The following is a 23,636-nucleotide window of genomic DNA, read 5'->3' on the forward strand; positions in this document are numbered from 1 at the left end:
AACAGTTGTCTTAGCCCTGATGCCTGCACACAGTTGTCAAAATGCTTCTTCACCTCTTAGCCCTGATGTACCGATTAGAGAAGCGAAACGTGTCATGTGCGACTTATCAAATCTGGACCAGTGATGCTCCTCTGTCAGTCACTGTATCAAACCCTCCCCGTATTGATAGACAGCTTTAACTGGCCCATCACAAACCAGGATGGAAGCAAATCTGCCCCAATGGGAGGGTGGCCAGACGTACCTGCCAGAGCAAATGAAACATGAGCTTGCAGATTCTTCTGGTCCACAGGCTTGCTTGTTAGCTTAGAGCCAAAAAAAATAAAAAATAGAGAACACAGTGTGACAATGTTCTTACTTTTCTAAATGTGTTAAAATGTTTAATGGATGTAATACTTGGACTAAAAACATGAACTTGATTTGGGAAGGTATGAGACATAATATAAACTGCATTGAGCGTGCGTGTGCTTGTGTGCAGGGTGTGTCTCTGAACAGACCTTATATGTTGCCGTGGGAAACTGTTCTTTCAGGCCATAATCTCTCTGATCTGACCGGAAACCAAAATTGGAGAAAAATAGAGAGAGAGAGAGAGCGAGAGAGAGAAGGAGAGGTGGACAAAAGCAGATAGTGATACACTCGTGTGGCTGTGTGTGCTAAAGTGTATCATGTTTGTGAAACTATGTTAATAGCTTGAGCGTGTTTGAGGTGTGTCAAAATTGTTTTTAAAATATGCAGCAAAAATATGTGTGCATGAAAGTACTTAAGTGTTATGAAGAGTTCTTCAAGACCTCTGCTAGTAGTCTGTCTGTCTGTCTGCTACTGTCTGATTGGCACGGTGTTTAAAAAAACATATGCGAACACTTTAAATAGAGTTATAGTAAATAATCTGATATAGCAAATTATAGCAACACTGTATTATTATTCAAGGACCCCTGGAAGCTCCTCATGTTCAGGTGGTGCCTTCTGAAGAGCGAGACTTCAGAAATCTCTTTATTGTGTGCTTTCAAGTAGAGGAGGCAATTTCAGTAGGTGGGTTTGCATTTACCTGTTTTTTCCATTTGTGCATAAAAACACCTGAGCAGAAATGCAGAAAATTAAAAAAAAAAGATCTTGCAATACTGCAAAAAAGTATTATATGTTTGACTGAGGTGGAAAAGTATGTGTATGGGCGTAGGCCTAAGCTTGGCCTCAAGCCTGAGCTAAAATGATAAATAGCAACAGCATTTCTTTTGTCTGTGAATTTGGAAGTTATTATTGATCCAAATAATAACACTTTTGTAAAATGTTCTTGTTGTATTGTGATGAAACATAATTTACATCCCCAGTTGGTGCCCACAATTTGCTATACAATTAAACTCCTGTGCACTATTTGTCTTTAAACTGTGTGTGTGTGTGTGTGTGTGTGTGTGTGTGTGTGTGTGTGTGTGTGTGTGTGTGTGTGTGTGATGGAGAGACGGAGGGAGTTTGGATCGCACTTGTGTGTGTTTTGTGCAATTATGCGATGATGTCGTTTTCGAAAAATTTGATGACTCCATTAAAGAAACATCTGAGAAGGAAAGATGAGATGAAAGGAGAGGAGGAGAGTAGAGGAAAGGAGAGGAGATGAGAGAAGAGGAGGAGGAAACGAGAGGGAAGCAAAGGAGGAGAGGACGAGAATAAAGGACAAAAGAGAAGAAAGAGAAGTGAAGGAAAAAGGAGTCAGACAGAGAGAGATTGTGTGTGTTTTTATAAATCAGTCTGTCTGTCCGCTCCAGATTAACACCCATCCTCATGGGGCTCTGATGGCCCAATTCCTGTTTTGGGACCAATAGGAGACAAGCACTGCCCCTCCCACCCCACTCCCCCTCCTCTCCTCAGTGGTATCTGATAACCACCCCGAGCCCAAGGGATTGTGGGAGAATAGTCATTCTGCCTGTTTATCTGACTCTATGTGACAAACACTAGAGTGCATTTTAATACAAACGGCTTTGCTGCTCAAAGACACCTGAGCAGGACACTTAAATGTTCAACGCAACTGCACAGTCACCTCGCCAAAATAAAATTAATATGTAAATACTGGAGGTGTAAGCTTTCCAGGAACTAAGACTAACAAAGGAACATTGGGACAGCAGAACACTAAGGAACTAACATTGTTTTCAAAGCCCAAGCTTCTCCAGGAACCAACAAGAATATTGTTAGTAAGGAGCCCGACTCTGTTTGCAGGACTCAGTTTTGACTCCAACAGACTGTAATGATAACAGCAGGCAACAGGACACAGGAAAAATCAACAGGAGTACATTTATGTAGTTACACTAGCACCCTCCTGAGGCTGTGATGTTCATTACACACACACACACACACAGAGTGCTTCCAGGACCTGACCTCCATATTAGGATGAAACTGGCTGCAGCAAAGTGTCAGTATTTATAGACTATTTGCCAGTACAGACTACGTTTATTATACACACAACACCGGAAAAGAGATAAAAATAACAACAGAGTATTGAACCAGGAAGTTACTATACATTACTGTATACGGCCCACATGTCCATGTGACCACTCGGTTACTCATATTCCTGTAATTAATGTGATTCATTACAAATGTGACAGTACAGAGTGTGGGACCCCCCACAGTGCACCCATTCAGCATCAGGTGTTTAAAACTGCCCTTTCCATATACATTCATATATGAATTATGCTGGCAGGTTGAAGTTTTTAGTCAATGTGAGAAACAATAACAAAAGAAAATGTTTATAATGTTTGTATCTGCAAGGCATTTACTAAGAGGTTATTTTTTATTTTGTTATTAAAATATGTAGGTACTTGTGGAAAGTACAGCGTGATCAGCCTTTTCATGGTTCTTTTTAGGCAAACACTCGGTTAAGGCTATGATCAATATCCTTCTCTGAGCAGCTGGTCGAATTATAATATACAAGTGAAAGGGATCACTTGAGAAATATCAAGCAACTCTGCAGGTCCACTCAACTCTGCAGAACATTTTTGGCGTGTTAGTTCATTGTTTTGATTTTCTGGGACACCAGTTGTTTGTTCTGGTTTGCTTTCACGACTTGGATCAACCTTTCGGTCGAAGAAGGCAGCTGGTTTTAGCAAGAAAGCATTTAGCAGTGAAACAGACACGACACATATTTGCAAAGAGTGAATGTTGGACTTCCGTGGACAGAAACATGACTCCACTTCCAAATGAATGATAATATTGCTCCTTATCTATTGGGTGTGTAAATCTACAATTCTGTATTAACTCTTTATCAAAAAAAATAAAATAAAATAACAAAACAAAATAAATCAGTTAACCAGTAAGGCCCTGCATATCTACAAAGGAGTTTTTTATAAGTCTTCCTTGCTGATTAGAGCTATGCTCAGACAAGCACATCCGTGCCGGGTTTTACGAGGGGTCACTGGACTTCACAGCAGCAATGAGGACGATAAAGGTGTCAACTGTCCCACGTTGGCACAGGTGCGACAAAACTAACAGGAGAGATAAGAAGATGTGATCTAACATAGTCTGTTCACATTCCTAAGAACTCTATCATCCAAAATAAGTGAAATCACCATGGGGGTGTAGCATGGGTCTGCAGGGCCATTAAGGTTCAGGAAGGATGGTGGTCTAGGTATTTCTGAAGTCAACACTGACTTAAACAACAGATGGGACATCCTGACTTTTTCAACATCTAACAAAAACAGGCATCTTTTGACCATCACTTTCTGTGTTTCAAGTGAATCTGAAGTGAACTTTGGAAATGTTGCAAAACACCAAATGGTCCAGATCTCGTGCATGCATGCATACATACATACATGCATATGGCTGCAACGGAGCAGAAGAAGAGGTTCTCAACCAGAAATAAGGCCTAAACCTCAAGGAAGAAGAAGAAGAAACAAAGCCTGTTGCCTTGGTTAACTATGAAGTAAAGTAAGGCGGGAAGTCATCTGGGAATGGGAATTTTATGGAATGACGCAGACAGTGGAAACACCTTCTTCTCTTCAATGTGCATACAATATTCAAGGATTCAAGGATTCAAGGAGCTTTAATGTCATTTCACACATGTAGAAACATGAGGTGGAACGAAATTAGTTTCCCCGGTCCCAGTTAAGCCCAATTACCTAACAAAACACCTAATGCAAATAAATATAAACAACACTATATAAATATAAAAAAAAACAATCAGAATAAGAGATATAAAACTGAGACAGACAGCAGCTTGTGTTGATGGAACCACAGCTGATGACAATAAGACTGAGAAGTGTTTTTACAGGTTTGTACACTCCATTCATATAAATGAAGACAGATAAAATATTGAAAACACGCCTCAGTATAATGTAATACAGTTCACCAGTAGCACAAACTACAGCTTTCAGAGGTTTAGGATTACATTTAGCTGGGTGGACCTAATAAACTGAGTGTATATCTGGGTCTGTTGCATAGATATGGCACCAAAGAGCAGGGCACTTGCAACCAATGTAATATACTGAGATGCATTGGTTTTAGGATCTTCATGTCATTTTAATTTATTTATAAACTTGCGTGGTTTTGACCAATCATTACTCAAACCCATAGAACTTAATTCTGAATTCTGGGTGCAAAGTTTCAAAGTATACTAGGATATAAATGTGCACAAAATGATTTACATGACATGTAAACTTGTTCCAATGTGTCTGCTGCACAAAGAAGGAAACCTGATATAAAAATCTTTATTAAAAAACAAAAAAGATTTGGCTTTAAGATGCACAACAGCACTGTTATGACTTTGTCTCTCACGTAGTTGAGGCTCGTTATTGTACCTCATCTTGATGACTACATTGTCTAACAAACAACAATACCGAGCACACTTGAGCGATCTGAGCAAGCTCCATTTATCTGCTTTCCTGTTGATCTGAGTTTAAACTCTGAGTCGCAAACAAACGACAGGACACACTAATAAATCCTCTGTCTGCAACACACACGCACACACACAAAGGAAGCACAGGCAGGACATCCCAGCGCCATGGAGGATGACCTCCTCGGTTGACAGCAGTAAATCTGTCACTGATTTGACATCATTTCCTGTTTCAACCTGCAGGGTGCCTGACCATCCAACAGAGAAAAATGAAGAAGCTATCAACACTGGAAGGAACTGTTTATGAGATTACAGTAAGTCCCAGTTAGTGATACCATGGCAGCAGCCATAACTGCAACCCATCTGCTATTAGACACAACATTCATTTTAATCACCATCCCTGCAGATTTCACTGCGGTCCACGTATCATTGTTTTCAACCTCCAACGTGCAGTAGGCTACTCTAACCAACTCAACAGACAAGACAAGACAAGGCATACACACCAGCAGTCCAGGACCTCTGAACAAGACTAAACACAGTCAGGACAGTGACACAATCTTGGCTACAAAGGACATTTTCAATGATGATGAGACCTCTACCCTGCAGGTCTAGCGCTGAAAGCAGGCCCATACCGTTCCAGAGAATTCAGGTCCCAGAGTTGGTACAAAAACAGTGCAACCTGCTCATATATTCTGGGGCAGGGTCTTTATATAAAGGGGAGCTGAGCATACTGGCACCTCACCACATGACAACTTGGAAACTTGGCAGCCAAGTAGTTCCAAGTGGAGATGTTGGTAGGTGACAGGACTGCTGAACTGATATGAACAAAGAGGGCCATGACCCTGATCCCTGATGTCCCCATAAGGCAAAGAGAGTGATGGGTAGAAAAGGTGGCACACCACCAACTCATTTCATCCCCAATCCCAAGCACAAGAAAATGTGAAACAGGAAATATACTCAGTGAACATAACATTGAGTTACTACAGAATGAGCTAGTTAGCCAAACTAGGCAACAGTTGTTCAAGGGAGGGGTTTAGTGAACGAACAGTCTACCTGTTCTTGATGCGCAGCTGGACACCTCCTGCTGAACATGTTCTGCTGCGGTGGGATGACGGTGGTGTTTTCTGTTGCTGTTGTTGTTGGGGTGGTGGTGGCGAGACAGAGGAAAGAGGAGGAGGAGGGGGAGGAGAAGGGGGAGGAAGAGCATGGACGGAGGAGTGTGAAGTACCAAAGTCCACGATGTCTCCAGGATCAAGCTTCCTGAGAGGAGAGACAGAAAATGACAATTTTCTCATCCTGTATCATATTTTTGTATTTTATACACTAATTCATATTTCAATTTCAATATTTCCATATTATAACGTATAACGTAATTATAACGTAAATTCTCAAATAAAAACCAATGTCTAAATAATGACAGAATCAGAAATAGCAGCCATGGGTGGCATGAACAAATCAAAGCAGACCTCAAATGAAGGTCAGATAGAAATCACCAACAACACTGTCCTGTCCACTGTCCTGTCCACTGTCCTGTCCACTGTCCTGTCCACAGCCCTGTCCACAGCCCTGTCCACTGTCCTGTCCACAGCCCTGTTCACTGTGCTGTCCACTGTCCTGTCCACAGCCCTGTCCACTGCCCTGTCCACTGTCCTGTCATCCTGAGGCCCCTTCTTTCCAGCAGGAATACTCTCGCATATTTTTCATTCAGTAAGCGTTTCACTTCTACTTTGTCATGTGTTTGATCGGTGTTAAGATTTGCTAATCTATGACCAACACAACTGCAGAATCGCTGCATGGCTGTCAAATGAAACCAGAGCTGCTTCGCTTGGGTCCAGCCAGTTCAAACATGGCTGTTTCCTGTTCCTATGACACCACACTTACAGTTCAGTCATTTATCTGATGCCGTTCGCCAACGGCGGCCAACAGAGTGAGATAAATAGGTTAACTATGATATAAACAACAGTGTCAAAGAGGATCTATTTGTTATTTGAACAAAGAAGAAAATTAGTGTCTGTTTAAGTATGTGGGTCAGTGAATCACCTGCTTACCAAGACACAGATGCACACGCATACACACATGCACACACACACACACACACACAGAAGCACGCGCACACACAAACATTGGAAATAAAACAGGTTAACTGAGCTCACTGTTTATTTATACATCTATTCTTAAACATGTAGTAACTGATTTTTTTATTGGCCACCTAAGGGCAGTGGAAATAATTTGTAAACTTTACACGTTCACATATTAATCATCATCATCAAGTTAGTATGGCGAACCTGTTAACAAACAGCAGCACAGAGCAACATTATCATTAATCTGGAGATGAGTAAGTCCAATATTCACTCTCTGGCTCTTTAGCGGCTAAATTCACATCTGTTCACCAGGCAGTCTCTGTTCCTTGATGCTGAACAGGTAGTGCACACTGACTTTTTAGACCCTTTTTGAATACATTTTTGAATTTTGAAGCAAATGTAGGACTACATATAATTGTGGTTCATTAAGCAGTGGGTCTGTGAGACATGTTAATATGGTTCAGTGATCCAGGAGAACTTACTGCTGATGATTTAATCTGTGAACAAAAATCATTCTGCCTTTGATCAAAGTCAGAGCCGTTTCCATCCTCCACCCAGCAGAACCACTCAAGTTTCCAATCTCATTAAACAGACATCGACACACGAGACAATACACAACTTACAAACACACACGCGTGCACAAACACACACGCACTCACAGCAACACACCCACTTATATTATTAACTGAAGACATTCCACTGCTGAGTATTCAGAACTTCATACAGCAGACATCTTAACATTAATTTGCACCCCACACACACACACACACACACACACACACACACACACACACACACACACACACACAGGTGCACAGATAAAAGACCATTAAAGTGAAACCTGTCGAGCTTGTCAGAGGTATGTGCAGCAGCCACATCACCCTGAAATCCCCTAAAGAGCAGCGCTTGCACTGTCACATTCCACTTTACACACACACACACACACACACAGCTCTCTCTCTCTTTTACCTGGCACTGGGCTCACCTGCATGCCACTGACATTTTCAGGTAGTTACTCTGACATCCAAAGATAAACGTTCAGTCAGAGTGTCTAATGAGCTGTCCTCTAACTGTCAACTGAACCTCATGCTGTTTGTTCAAACAGTGCTCGGTCTGAAGCACCGAGAATACTTCAGTTTGATGGAACTGTGCAGGGAAAGTACAGACTGACAAAAAGCAACGACGCTAAGGGCCAAACATGGGGTACATTAATACCATTTACTTCAGTGGTACATAAGAAAATAGTGAAATGTTCAGCATTGTTAAAACCTGGTCACACCAGCCTTTAAAACAGCAAACCATTAAAGGGGAACCACAAGATCAGAGGATTTACTTGTCAGGATGGTGTAAATCTTACATATAAAGTTCAAAGTGTATAAACAGCACCTTCAAATCACAAGGAGTTATCACAAACCATTCATCAGACCATCTCTGCCATGCTGACCTGCTGGGGGGGAAGAATGAATAATTCTGATAAAGTATATTAAATGAACTCATCGGGAGACCCTGGTGACCTCGGGGTTAAGGTATTCACCCAGTCAGGGGCATTTATCGCACTTATGTCACTATTTCTCTCGTAAAATACAACTTTAGACAAATTAGTCTCCAAAAAGTCACTGTATGACCACCTCTGAGTCCCCACAATGTTACACACATGGACACACACACACACACACACAGCCGTTGTCAGGGAAACGGCTTTGTGGCAGTCTGTCCTTGCAATGACTTCTTCCTCTTCTTTTTCTGAGCAGAGAAACTCAAACATTCATTAAGCTCGATTACGTCAACCAACAACAAAAGAGCACAAAGGCAGAGAATGGCTGGAGAGGACAAACAGAAGGAGACAGAGGGGAACCAACGTGATCTCATGGGATGACTTATAAACAGCGCGTCACTTCTAAGGGCATTTCGTGCTTCACTTCACACGTTTGAAGCTTTTCTTATGCCATGTACAGCTGTCTGCATTTAGATGTTTTAGATGTGGAACTTCTGTCATGTGACCTTAGTCGTCTCACTCACAGGACCTAGGGTCACAGTTTGGTTTAAGCAGAAAAAGTTCTCTGGCCTCTCCACCAACCCAACATCCAGCTCCATGCTCTTTATAATATGTTGCCTGATACTTTATGCTCAATGACATTTGCACCTGGGCGGCACGGTGGTGCAGTGGTTAGCACTGTCGCCTCATAGCAAGAGGGTCCCAGGTTCCTTCCAGGGCCCTTCTATGTGGAGTTTGCATGTTCTCCCTGTGCCTGCGTGGGTTTTCTCCGGGTTCTCCGGCTTCCTCCCACAATACCAAAAACATGCACATTAGGTTAATTGGCTACTCTAAATTGCCCCTAGGTGTGAGTGTGAGAGTGTGTGGTTGTCTGTCTTTGTGTGTTGGCCCTGCGATTGACTGGCGACCAGTCCAGGGTGAACCCCGCCTCTCGCCCGTAGTCAGCTGGGATAGGCTCCAGCTCCCCCGCGACCCTGACGGATAAGCTGTATAGAAAATGGATGGATGGATGGACATTTGCACCTAAAATGACACACTACAATAAAGTTAAGCTCACATTAACACTGATATCAATATTCATAAAGACACAACTGATGGAAATAAACATACATGTATATATTCTTTTGGTGAACTTTTGAATGGTTAAAAAAAAAAAAAAAGTATTGTAAGCAAGAGTCAATAAAGCTTCAGCTCTCAGGTCACTGACATCGCAACCAAATCTAAGAAGGTCACAGGTCAGAGATCGTAGAACCTCGACAAGAGCTGGAACAAATATTTCTGCTATCACAGAGATCACTGTTATTGTAACCGTCATCCCGTGCACACACTGTGACACACTGCTGATAGCTGTGCTGGTATGCTGCGTGACCTATTAACAGACACAGACATCACGCCTTAACATCCTGCTCTCGTCTCTGTTCAGATCTTTAACTCTCTCATCTCCCTGCAGTCTCATTCATTCATATATGAAAAGTCAGCATCATCATGATAAAAACTGTGGGGCATCTGTCAAAACCACAATACAGATAAGTGAAAAGAACAACAGAGGAGACGGCAGGATTAGATATGAAATCTCAGATGTAAAACATAACACGTTTTCGTGATCGCAGCATTTTTTTATTTTTTTTTTCACTTATGCTGATAACATAAGTCTGTGACAGAAATGATAACCCCAGTGAAAAGCAGTGATAAGCTAGCATTAGTCACCACAAGCTGCAGATCTTACCAGGTCAAGTAAGGTTGAATCAGCAAAACTTTGGATGCTGGGAGGAGGAGTGGTGTGTTTTGTTGCGAATCGTTTCGACATTTCATTTCTAAGGGGAACAGGATTTGTAAGTGCCAGTTCTTTCAGCCTCTTAAACATGTTTATAAGCTTTATATCCACCTTTCTGTGTCTACAAACTCCCAGGATAAAAGCTAGAATAAATGAAAGGATTGTGCTGTGCATGCTGGGAAAAGAAATGGCTATCCTGTGTAGTGATTAGTGTCCGTGGCTTAAGCCAAATCTTTACCAGAACATAAGGAGTGAATAACGAGAGTCAGGTGTTCGTGTATTTTCGTGGTCAGTTTTGCATTCTGGCTGAGTCACACAAACAAAAGAAAACAAAGCACATGCAAACATTAAGACGAGCGAAGGACAGGAGAAAACGGCCACCAAACCTGCTCGACAAAATGCTGCTGTCTGTTCACACAAAGACCCTGACGGGACAAACACTTCCAGCCTGAAAAATATACGCGTCGACATTATAGTGGTGTCATTAATATGGATGAGACAGCTCTCACTGTCAGACCTCAACATGGTGCCTGTCAGTCGGCTCTTTGATTCATACCTGAGGATTTTCCATTCGCATGGGCTCCCACCACTACCCATCAGCCATAGCGGCTCAATTGGTGTCCATTTGCAAGTGGAGCAGAGGCAACATTTGGGTTTGCTTCATTTTAGGCCATGTCTGAAAAAGGCGCAATGAGTCATCAAGAATTAAATAACATAAAGCTGATAGTGACAAACAGCAGAAAGTAGGATAAAAAAAAAGGATAGCAGGATAATGTAGAGGTCAAATTTTGTTGATGGATGTTTCTTCTCATTGCTTTAAAAACAGGTTGTGTACAGGGTGTGTACCATGACCAGTTCAAAATTCAAAAGCCTGATTATTGAAGGGAATTTTGTGACTTTCTCTTTGCACAAAGTGGGGAATGTGGGTTTGTGTTTACAACATATAAAGATTAATAACATTACTAAATGTTGGCTTTCTTTCATTTATTCTAAGAAAAAGTTCAAGCTAAATCAGTTATGAAAAGTTTTATCATTAGGCAATTTTTACACACAGCGCAAGTGTGGCCAGCTGTGCTTTGTCTTGGCAGGTAACAACAGAACCATGTTCTTTTCATCTCTTGTTAAATTCTCTTCCCTTTGTGTCTAATTTTGTTTTCTTAGACATTTTGGTTGCCTGCTGTTAATGTTACTATGGACGACTACTTGGAGTTCCACTGCTAAAACATATCGAGATGCTACCCAGGGTACGACTGACATACAGCTGCTAGACACCTTCAGTATGCAGATAGGAAAATCGGGTTGCATTCTGGGACATGTATTTCATGAACACAGTATTTCCCTAATGCAGCATAGAACTGTACTGCGCAAACTGTATTGTTTACATGTTCTAACAGACCACATAAAATGGCGTAACAGGGTAGATATGAGCCGAACGCCTTGTTTGACACGTGTGATGTACACATTCACTGGGTAAGACAGATAAGAGAACTACTTAGTCCACGTAATTAACGCATCACCTTCCACCTGCCTTCCACTTGAATAAATGGATGTCATCTCGGAATAGACTGGAATCCAGATCTTTGATCCAGGGTGAGATATCTCTAAAACCTCTGACCACATAGTCAGTAACTTTACTGGCTGCTCCCTGTTCCTCCCTGTTTTGACCCTCTGACCCAGGATCTTCCTCAGAACAAATTTCACATTTTTAGCGACTAGTATCACTCTAAGAATGGCTAAATCACCAATATTTTGTTTGTTCTGTAATCAACAAAGCAACCTTCGTTGGCAGTTTGTTCCCAAAAGTGAATTAAGACTTTCTGGTCTGATGGACACTGGCATTATGAAAAACACTAAAAATCATGCTTGCACTTTGACTAACAGGTGCCTCTCGTCTCTAGTTTTTTTCTTGGGCCTCCAGGAAAACAAAAAAATCTTGATGTGTAACATAACACCGATGAAGTGCAGGCTGCTGCTTACTGGGGATTAGAGGACAAAACACTCGCAAAACAGCTGCAAGGTATGAGGAGTAATATAGGTAATGAACACACACACACACACACACACACACACACACACAGATAACACACAAGGAGCTTTGTTAGCACTAAACAGGCTCAAACACTTGAGCATATTAGTTTGCAGGTACATAATAAACTCAAGTTCCTCAGAAGTCATGCAGCACACTTTCACAGAACCCAAATTAATCTCTCCAACACACACACACGGTCCACAAACACACATAACAAAACACACTCAGAGCACAGGTGGGTGCTGATAACCTTACCTCATTCATGAGGAAAGTTGTAAGTGTCAGGTATCAATTAAAATAAGACACAAGGAAAACCGGTAACACACTCGCTACACACATGCTCCACTGGAACACACACACACACACACACCTGTCAACCACTCCCACACATGTGCACAAGAAGAAAATTAATTAATTGTTCCGTGAAGATGCTCAACATGCAACTTGTCTATAGGAGTTTAAAGTAAGAGTTGAACATTTTGGGGGATTCGCTTTCTTTCATAGTGTGAGATGATCATAGCAATCATATGTCTGTGTGCTAACTACAGAGCTGGAATAAGGACATAGCTAGCCTAGCTTAGCATAAAAACTAGAAAGCAACTACCAACACTTCTAATCCATAGTAAGTGATACACTGTATCTTATTTGCATAATCAGCAACATAAGTTGTTGTTTAATAGAAAGTTATTTTCTGAACCAGCTCTTGACAAACAACAGTCCATCCGTCCGCCCAATACTTCAGTGCAACGTCTTTGCTGGTTGCCAGGCAACCTCAAAGTAACGACGAGACTTCAGGAAGTCAATGCACCCATCTGTTGCTTGCCAAGAAATAGTTACAGCACATAATTCCCCCTAAAACTCCAACTGTCCAGATCTGCCAACGCCTGCTCACATCGGGCCTGCCTGACAGGTGATCAACATCAGGAGTACATCCAGTGAGGTACACTATTACATACTGTAAACTTTGTATTTCATTCAGAAAATGGACAATAGCTTCCATTCAGTAAAAGGTTACATAGACTCAGACACACATTTTTAAACAAATTGTGGACATGTACCTCCAGCTCAAACTTGCCTGTACAAAGAAAGAGTCCACATACAGATATCTTTAATGGCATATGGACCACAAGTGGATCAATCCCGTGGGAATGAGTACATACACAGAACAGAAATAATGGTTCTTCTGTGGTTCTTTCTCATCGGTTGAGGTACCATACAAACAACCATTTTAACGCAGTGTGGTTCTTATTCTTGTAATGGTATGATCACCCATATGACTGTATTTTACTCAGCTCAAATTTTGTCAGTAATTTGTATAGAGAGGTTTAAAAGGTCATGAAGGAAAACTATTTTAGAAATTTCCAAACAGAACTAGAAAATACTTGTCACCAGTTAACGAACTGCATTCCTGTCGGTCCGTGTCTGTAGGCAGTTAAATCCAGTGGAAGACAACAGCATGAAATGGGTTGTTGGCCAAAACAATTGTGACGTGACAAATGTTGTCTCACAAGCTTAGGAATCAGCTGCAGGAAACAACAGCTATACAAACCTTCTTCTGAGATCATAGCTCTGAATCAAGTTTTATTTTTAATCCTGTTAAAAATAGTTAGTGAATTATTTTTGTTTTTTCTCAACTGAGCTGTGTTTTTTCAGGAATGACTGGAGGATCATTCTGGACTATTACAACATTTGTCTTTTTTTCTAGTTTTGTCCAACATACACACACACACACACACACACACACACAGACTTACAGCTCTGATGGGCAGCTCCTCAGAATATGGTTGTCTCCTGCTTGTTGTGGGCATGGTTCTCTCATTCTGAGTGTGTCTGTGAGTGTCTGTGGTTCTGTGTGTGTCTCACTCACTTTCTGTCTTTTCACTACTCTGTTCTCAGCCAATCAGAGCTGACCTAAATGCACCAATCAGAGGGAGTGCAGCAGGTAAGGAGGAGAGAGAGAGTCAGGCGGACAGATAGACCGGTGTGGTGAGTGAGGCAAAGTCTGACAGGTGTGTTTGGCGTCGACATCACACACGCATTTTTTTGTCTGAATAGGACAAAGGATGGAGAACACACACAACCAACTACACCAGCAAACACCTGCCCAGGACAATCTATCTCACACACACAGTACATCAAAGCACCTGCCAAGGTTACACACACACACACTGCTGAACAGAGTGCTCTCACACACAGACTTTGGTCTTGCGCAGCAATAACCATCAGTTCAGTTCAATAAATCTTTATTGTCCCTACAAGCTATGACTTTGCATCTTCAGGAGGACATGAGATGGAGGAGTGTGAGGAGGAAAGAGAAGAGCAAAACACAGAATACGTGGATCATAAAATAAAAAACGTTTTAAAGGAGATCAACTCATCACAGAGCTGCCATGCAGCTCCAACTGACACATTTCATCTCTCAACAACCCCAAATCTGATTTCCATGTGTTTTGTTTACGGAAGTAATTTTGCTTTGAGTGATGTAAGCCACGTTCATGTAGACCACGTGAGGTGACTGACAGCTGGATTTAATAGTGAGTACAAAAGATGAACAGCTGCGTTATAAAATAGGTGGTTCTTTGATAAAACATCAAAGGAATAAGAAGAAAAGTCAAAAAGGTTCATTTTAGTAAAAAAACATTCAGTCACAGAGCTTAAAATTAAAGTCTACGTCTTAAATTACAGTAGAGCCTGAACGATCACTCTGATCAGATTTTGGATCAGTTTGGGATCAGTAACTGTGGCAACATGTTTTGCTCGTTATGACGAGAACAGCATGTTGCTAATTTGCTACTGTTCTAGTTCATCCCTCTGACTGGCATCTTCTCATTAGCAATGATAGCTGGGGCTCACAGGAAAAGAAAATTGACAGTTAATCAAACTGATGGTCACAAGATAAACCTCATGTGGTTCAATTATTCAGGAGACTTCACACATAATGTTTATAAAAACTGTTTTTTAGAACAGTGGCTCAACCAAGTCTTCAGTTTGTGCCTCTCATACATAGCTGTGCATTCGAAATTTTAACAAGGTACAATAAATAACAACAACAACAAGTACAGCATCTAGAGCTTTTGACAGTCCTCTACCTTTTCTGGCAGCTAGTGTTCATGGGAATATGAGTCCACTAGCAGGACATTATAGTCTAAAGGTGAAAGTGGTCCAGGTATGCCTGACCTGCTGCACAGTCCACTACACATGGCCACAACATGCAAACCAAGGTCCACTGCTCGGACCATCCAGTCTGCCTCAGCACAGGCTCGACAGAATGAAACACCAGTATACATACAGGAAAACATAACGTGTATATAGTTTTATCAAATCAAACCTGAGAGCAGACAACCTCTCACAGTTTCCCATCAGACTCCTGCAGGAAGTTGATCAAACACGCGCCGCTGCTTTCTGCTCGTGTGGTAAAAAAAAAAAAATCTAAAAATTCTCACGCCCTCACTTTTCGCCACACCTTCCCATAATGCCATGTGTGCCTCTACACCTGTCCTGCTGTGTGTGTGTGTGTGTGTGTGTGTGTTTGTGTCTAAAGTCTAAAGTCCTGTATTGTGTCATGCCTCTCATGCGTCTTCCTGGAAAATAAAAGCTACAGTAGCAACAGCAGCCTTGCTTTTGGACACACCCCAGACTAAACACATACCTGGTATTGTACCTGGCAAAGCATCAACCTGAATGCTCAAAGACAGTGGCAGTCCGATTTGAGGCCTCAAAGGTCACTCACTCACTCACTCTTGGACTGTTGAACATCCAGTGTGTCCATCTTCACAAAACTTAACTGACATTGTTAATTTCTGTCTATTTCTGTCTCGAATTTCATCACTGATGCACCTGAATGTTCTCATAGCTTATAAATATATAGCTTATATATATTTCTTAGCTCCCTATAACCAAGTGCGGTTACTGTAGTAACCAGTCAATCAAGATAAAAATCAGGATCTTTTTATATCATCAGTGGCAGGTGCAGAATTGTACAACAGTTGTTTTCATCTTCCATGTAATGCATTACACTATGGGACTTTCAGTGATGGGCACTAGTCTTTTTTCTTCCTCTGTCTAATTTATGCGGGCATAGATAGTGAATAAATATATATAGTAAACACACACACACATGCACACACACTGTCTGTACCTGCGGACGGTGAGCTGCAGAGTCTTGTACGATCCTTTGACTAGAGCGATGGCCTCCTGTCTGTAACCAGTCAGCTCCACGTCATTAATGATGATAATCTCGTCCCCCACTAGCAGAGGCTGCGCCGAACTGTCCGCCTTACCGCCCTCTTCCACCTGCACAGGCACAAAAACACAAAAGCACCTGAGTGACTGACTAAGAAAATGGTAAGGTGCAAACGTGTAACATGGATGTCAGTGGTTTTGTGGCTGCAGTTTGCATGGAGTTAGCGACTGATTTAAGGCCCCAGCTCATTATGCAGTCACACTTCAAAAACACGACAGGCAAAGTTCAGTGGTGCGATTTTTAGGAGATCACCAAGCTCAGAAAAGAAATAATGAAGTAACCTCTGAGGTCTTTGGCATTCATTCTGCAGTCTTTATGCTAAGCTAGGCTAAAAGTGGACCTTTCTCTGTACTGGACACACAGTGATGAGTCACACTCGCTGTGGCAGCTGTTATCAGGGTTTCTATTGTTCTGGGAGGATGCACTTGTGGTATGCCCATGTGCATGTTATGTAGAGGGTCACTGCAGGGAAACGTAGGAGGCCTTGGCTGTTTGCCCTGTAGCTTTGTCATTCACACATCTCATTGTCTCTATTATTATTACTTGTGGTTTGTTTTTCAAATAAAACTCCTGCATCTACACCCGTCTCTTCTGATTCAGCTGACCACTGAACAAAAAAAGCATTAAAAGAGCTTTAAAGTTTTTACGTTAAGTTTTAAGCTTTAACGTAACGTTAGCTTCACTGGCTGACCTGGGTTTACCTCCAATACAACGTGGTCTCAGTGCATTATCAGCACTGCCAAAGAGGCCTGTCAATGTGTGTGTGTGTGTGTGTGTGTGTGTGTGCAATGGCATGTGTATCTGCATATGTGTGTGTGCGCGCATGTGTCTGTTCTCTTTAAGGTCACACTGTCTTGTAGATTTGTTCTCCGTGAGATATGCTCGTCATAATTTCCACCATCTCAGACTGACTCTTTCCTGGATGTGTTTGGTGGATGAATGCAACATGGTTTCTGCTTTGGATCCCAGCAGTGCAGCTGGGACTAAAAGTTAGGTGTGCCTCAGTCCTCTGAGTGTGAGTTTAGATGATGCAGAGACTTTCAGTCCTGTTATGATGCGTTGAGACAAATCAACAATAAGTTAATTTTTTGGTACCCTGAATACTGAATCAGTGTTCAGGGTACCACGTATATCAGCTTCCACATTATACACAGTGCTGTAGTCTATGTGAGCCCAGCTGATGACAATACACTAATGTTAACATATGATCTGTATCAGGTTATCTAATCAGATCAGGAAATATTTGTGTTGATGCTGGCGTAAATTAACATAAAACAGACTGCAGACAGCATGTTATTGGATCAGTGGTCTCCCATCTCTAATGCAACCCTCACTTTGCATGTTGTAGTGGTCCCTCAAAAGTATTCTACATTGCTTTCTGTGACCTCAGACACACCGTGATTATTGAAAGATCCACAGCTCTGAAACATACTGAAATACTATCCCAATGCTCAGCAGAATAAACATAACATGAATGATTTCCTTTCTTTTCTATTTATTGTGCCTCATTTATTAAACTGGGTGATAACCTATAAAGGCCATGTGTTACCACGTGAAAACAGGGTCTATGGCTACAACCATGAGTGCAAATTTACTGACTCCTCCCAGCTACTTGGGGAAATTTAAATAATGAATAGAAAATACAGCATGTAAGAGCAATGGGATGCAGTCCCCTTGATGCTGTTCAGGGAAAAAAATCCCATTTATTTTCAAATGAAACTGAAATGAATGGGAAATCCCCACACCTCTTTCAGCAAGTACAATACAAATTCAGATATTAAGATTTAAGTGTATTTGTAGGTGTATTTTGAGGTATATTTACTTTGACTGACAGGTGTCTCATCCCACCCCCCATTCACTCACACACACACACACACACACAAACTTTTACTTTTCTGGTTCCAGTAACTGACAAAGGTGAATCTGAGTGTGACAAGTGTGTGACAGATTTGAAACATCTGCAGATAAATTCCCAGATCAAAGGTCAGGTCACCCAGGTCACCATGAGCAGTGGAAATACTGTAATTGACACCAGGAAGTACCTTTATTGATAGCTACTTTCACATTCCTTCCTATGATTGAAAAAGGTATCTAGCACTGTTCTGAGACAACAATCCCCGCCCATCTGGGACTCTTGAAATGTTAAAACAACTGCCAAGAATTTCTCACAGGGTGTGTCTGACCCTCTTCTGAATTACAACATGTGCTGCTTTTTAAACAAAAGCATAATGTGTTTTGGCACACACACACACACACACTGCAGCTCCAACATTTGAAGGGTCCTTGAACATAAGGTGTTCACGTTCATGAAGGGGCAGAACACAACAAAATTACAGAAAACCCAATGACAATGTCAATAAATATTTCAACAAAGGTTAGTTGTAATTAGTTGTAATTAGTGTAAGGTCCACCACATTGACAGACAAAGATGGGTTTTCAGATGTATCTACATTGCTGAAATGAAATATGACATAAAAAAATAAAAGCAGAATAAAAAAAAACGTGAGATGTAATTAGTTGTGATGATGTGAAGGAAATGAAACATCCTCTCAGAGCTGTGAAAGAAAAACAGTGTGTTAAAATGTAAACCATTCCTCTGTAGAATGGTGCACATGCCTGCACTGTTTGCCTTTTTCAGGAATAAATATACCCAAATAAGGCTTGCAGAATCACTCAGTAACTCTGAGAGTCTGTGTGTGTGTGTGTGTGTGTGTCACTGACTTTGGTATTCCAGCTGAAATTCATTATCCTGCAGACAGACATATCCAAACAGAGTGGCTCAGCCTGTTCATACTGTGACTAAAACAACATACCTCTATAATCAATAATGACTGTGTGATATGGGAAAATATGATCAGACAGTATAGAGGGGGGGTGTTACTGTACTGATTTTAAACAGTCTGGTTGTGGTCAACCTTGTTGGCTTGTAAGAACTTGACATGAAGCAACATCTACTTCTCACCCTTTATCTCAGGTTAAAGATCTAGTATGGGTGTGAGTTATGTGCAGTTCAACCAAAGACCAAGTTTTCCTTTTTAAATTGTATTCCACCCTTAGACCAAGCAAACCTTGAGAAAAGTTGTAAAAATCAAAGAAGCAAGGGCATCCTGGTGACCTTGTGATAAAGACAGAAACCACATAGCCAGGGACATTTAAAGCCCAACACCCACCCACCACCACCATCTTTCTGGTCTGTTACTATACCATCACTATCTAATAAAGGAAACTTAATAAAAGGAGGAAAAAGGAAACATGAGCGATATCCTGACTCATAGTTCCTAGTACTGGTCAATATTAAGATTTTGATTGAACAGGTCTCAAACCACACTTCTAGTTTGTATTTGAATTTATTTCCCACACCAAGGCTGAGGTAACCCTACAGACATAACTATGGTATGATGTTATTTATTGTTGACAAAATCTCCATTTTTTTTTTTCATGTTTGATCCATCATTTATTTAAGTTATTTGAGACATCTTCAGGAACAACCTTTGTTGTTGGTTACAAATTGTATTCCCAGGTGAGTAAATTCCCTCTAGAAGCAGTAGCTACAAAAGTTAAGTGAGTTTTATATATAAATATATATATATATATATATATAGATCAGTGCTGAGGTGAACAAGGTGAGTACAGAGTCTGGTCAGAACCTAGAGCAGTTGGTGGTGTATATTTTTGTTTTTTAAAATATTTTCCTGGTTAAAATGGATCCTTTTCGGATCAGGTGCAAGTTTCCAGAACTGTGCTAGAGGTACTGATTATTTACACAACTACGGTAAGCGGAGTGGTTCGAAGTTAACCATCAGATGTTCATAGTGGAAAGCCTGGGTTCCAGCTTTCATCTTCATTTTGAAGGTGTGACCCCGGTTATATTAGTGCACACATCCAGTTTGATGCCAGTCATGAGACCTTAAGATTAAGACTCATTAAGACTGTTTAACCTGAGCTGAACTGCCAGGATTAACAGAAACCTTCACTGTGACCTCTGACCCCTGCTCAGAAGCATAAGAAACGCACTGATGACAAACAAGCTGAGGGTGCCAAATCTGTTTGATAAATGTAGTGGAGTAGAAATATAAAGTAACAAAATAGAAACACTCAAAATAATACCTAAGTACTTCGCTACATTCGATCACTGCTGTATTTAAAAACAGTGATGGTGGAGAGTAGGATGCAACAGAAAAGAGGATCAGTGAGCTGAATCACAACAGAGCACCCAGGCCGCCTGTCCCACTACTCAGCATGTGTTTGAGAGGACCGACTGTTCAGTTATTTGTTGACTAAATGAGGAGGAAGAAGAACAACTTAATCTGAGTTTCCATCGTTCACTGTGACAGCTTCACAAAAATGACATGAAAAATTGTGTGAGTACATCATTTTGACTGTGATTTCAATTTTAGCTGCCCTAATATGGGCAAAGAGAGAGACGGACAACAAAGAAATACTCAGAATACTCAGAAATACACAAAGGCTGTCAATGGACAGTCAGACATCAGGGTTGTTTGATCAAACAGGGAGAACAGTGCGAACACTGATTTAAGAACAGTACAAAATAAAAGTATGAGTGTGTTCGAAAGCACCCAGGAAAACACATAATTCACATTCTTGTCCTATTTTACAAAAGTCTGGCCTTCATCCCAGAATAACTAACACACACACACACACACACACACACACACACAAACACACAAACACTCGGACAAACTTGCTGATTTGCATTTTAATAAAATGAGGCCATGAAGGCTGTCAGAGAGAGAGTAATTATTTCCCAGTACAGTCTGAAGAAGAGCTGCTGCTATCTGTACAACAGATGTACTTAGCTAAGCTGGCAAGCAAAGCTAACAGTTAATGAAAAACTATAAACCAGCTGTACCAGCCCCTACAGTCATAGTGAAAGCCAGGGATGAGCATTTAATTGTTTTTAAATCAAAAGTTTCAAAATCAAAAACCCTAATTAGGCTGGAACTCACATCAGTGATGCATTAACAAGCTAAAAGAGATTAATTCATTACTTATAAAAACCTGTAAATCCTTGTAAAAACTACCGTCAGTTGTACTTCATTTATTTTAATTTTGGAAGTTCACTCAATTGAACCCTTCAGTGTCCTCCAGTGTTCCGTCAAAGACAGTTTTCCCGATGAGTGGTGTCTCCTAACATACGTCCCATAGCATTCCAGTTCCCCTCATTATGTCACGGTTAGGTGTTTCACAGGTGACGGCTTTGGGTTAGTTTTAGTGCATGTTAAGTTAAGGGTGAATAAATCAATTGCGCTGACACCCTGCGCTATTCATGCTTGGCTAAAGACGGGGGAGAATGTTAATCTGTATCATAGTGAGGTTTGAAAAGACAGGAAGTGGACTGTGTCTTTCTACTGTCTTTCTTAGATAAACAATATGGCGTAAGCTGTCTGCATCATATATTTTTTCCGGTTGTCACTGAGGATGAACGGCAAGTGGCAGACAGTAAACAGTGGTCAGAAACTTTTCACTGCATCATGTCATTCTTTAAAGCAACTTTCTGAATCAGGACCCCCAGGATTCAGGGTTGTTACAGTCTGTGAAGCTAATGCTAGCTTAGCTGCTACACAGAGGAGATGTCATCTGAACACCATCAAGAGAGGTCATCAGTATATTAAAACATTGCCAGAGATGTGTCTTAGAAACAGTCTGTGTGTGTTATCCACAAAATTAATGTCAGCTTGAACCCATGATTACAATTTGAAATTTAGCAACTCATTTTCAGGTATTAAATGTATGCTTAATTGGCCAAAAATACAGGTGTGGAGTATGCTATACTTTAATGAGCTTTCCAAAGTCTGAGAAAGACAACACAGGCAAAAAAAAAGCTGAATTATAAACAGTACATAACATTTTAAAAAGGGTATGTTAAATAAGTGGGTTAGTTCCAATGAAATGATGTTATTGTTGCATTATGGGAAATGTAGTATGAAATGTAGTTATGTATGTATGCACTGATATGGAGAAATAAAACTTTGTTGCTTCAGTTTGGATTAATCTTTCTCTTTTAAGGCTACTTTCTGGAAGTGCACTGATGTTGTCAAAGTAGCTCTTTAAATCACAGTCTCAATATTGATCAATATACTTCTGACAGGCCTGTGGGACACTTTACCCCAGTCACTTTTAAAATTAGAGACAAAGAATAGTTTGACCGTGATTTCAGCTGTTGTTGTCAGTGTGACACTGTGCTGGTCCTAGTGATGTCATCATAGCTTACATGACATGTGGAACACAGATTATGAAATTACACGGTAAGGAACAGTAACGCTTCCTGTGTAGCAGGCCTACCTTGGAGATGATGAGGGGCTCATCGTGCTCCAGGCCGCCCTGCACGGTGAAGCCCCACGGCGCTCCTCCTTGCAGCCGGGCCTCCACTAGCACCCAGCCGCCTCCTCCTTCTCCTTCGCCCGCCACCGGCTGGAGCCCCGCCCGACCGCCGCTTTCCATGCCCGGCCAGGGAGCGCTCGCTCCGTGCTCCTCTGACCTCAGCCCGGCAGCGGCCCGGCGGACTGAGGATGGGCTAAGAGGACTAAAGAAAACGATATCTGTTTCACGAGCGCATTTGCTTCATTCATTTAGAATTCGTCGTTAAGAAAAGGGGGGGAAAGCAAAGCAGGAGGTGTCCGAGCACCGAGCTGCGTTTCGTGCAAAGTGCATTCTTGAAGCGCAGAGAGCGGCTGATCCTCTGGCGTACAGACTCCAACAACACCTCGAAACTACCCGCTGGAGAAGGTTAAAAAGTTTACTGAGAGGAGAATGTGGCAAAACTCCAACATGTACGAAGGTCACATCAGATCAGGTCTGCCCAAACGCAAATCCAGACCTCCTCTCTCTCCTTCTCTGTCTGTATCTCTGCCTCTCTCTGTCTCTGTAACTCCCTTCCGAAAATCAGTTTAGCATCACAATAGGATTTACTGCGACTCACTGAGCCAAAAGAAAAGAGAGAGTGAGTGAGTGAGAGAGAGAGAGAGAGAGAGAGAGAGAGGTGGAGTGAGACGGGGGAGATACAAAGTGAGGACAAGAGGGGAGAGGGAGAGGTAGAAAGAAAGAATGGAAGAAAGAAAGAAAGATGGATTAAAGAATGGAAGAAAGAGAAAGTAAACGTGGAAGAAAAAAGGAAGGAAGATTGAAATGAAAGTAGAAAAGAGAATAAATTATGAAAGAAAAAAATGAGAAAAAATAAGAGGACCTT

At 41.4% G+C, this 23,636-nt stretch overlaps 1 protein-coding gene and 1 long non-coding RNA gene across 3 annotated transcripts in view; one reads left to right on the forward strand and one right to left on the reverse strand.

The window, feature by feature from the left end:
• Positions 1 to 23,388, reverse strand: part of shroom3 (shroom family member 3) — a 56,448-nt gene extending 33,060 nt beyond the window's left edge. For both annotated transcript variants that reach the window (XM_046374842.1, XM_046374841.1), the window contains exons 1-3: positions 22,733 to 23,388; positions 16,325 to 16,479; positions 5,861 to 6,067 (exon numbers count right to left, since the gene is read on the reverse strand). In XM_046374842.1, coding sequence (XP_046230798.1) covers positions 5,861 to 6,067; positions 16,325 to 16,479; positions 22,733 to 22,891 — 521 coding nt within the window. In that variant the 5' untranslated portion in view covers positions 22,892 to 23,388. The remainder of the gene's footprint in view (positions 1 to 5,860; positions 6,068 to 16,324; positions 16,480 to 22,732) is intronic.
• Positions 12,964 to 14,570, forward strand: LOC124051458. Its single transcript, XR_006841832.1, has 3 exons — positions 12,964 to 13,126; positions 14,083 to 14,128; positions 14,242 to 14,570. It is a non-coding gene; the product is annotated as an uncharacterized LOC124051458 (long non-coding RNA).
• Positions 23,389 to 23,636: the final 248 nt, after the last annotated feature.

Source organism: Scatophagus argus, chromosome 20, assembly GCF_020382885.2.
Source record: "Scatophagus argus isolate fScaArg1 chromosome 20, fScaArg1.pri, whole genome shotgun sequence".
Classification (NCBI taxonomy): Eukaryota; Metazoa; Chordata; class Actinopteri; family Scatophagidae; genus Scatophagus; species Scatophagus argus.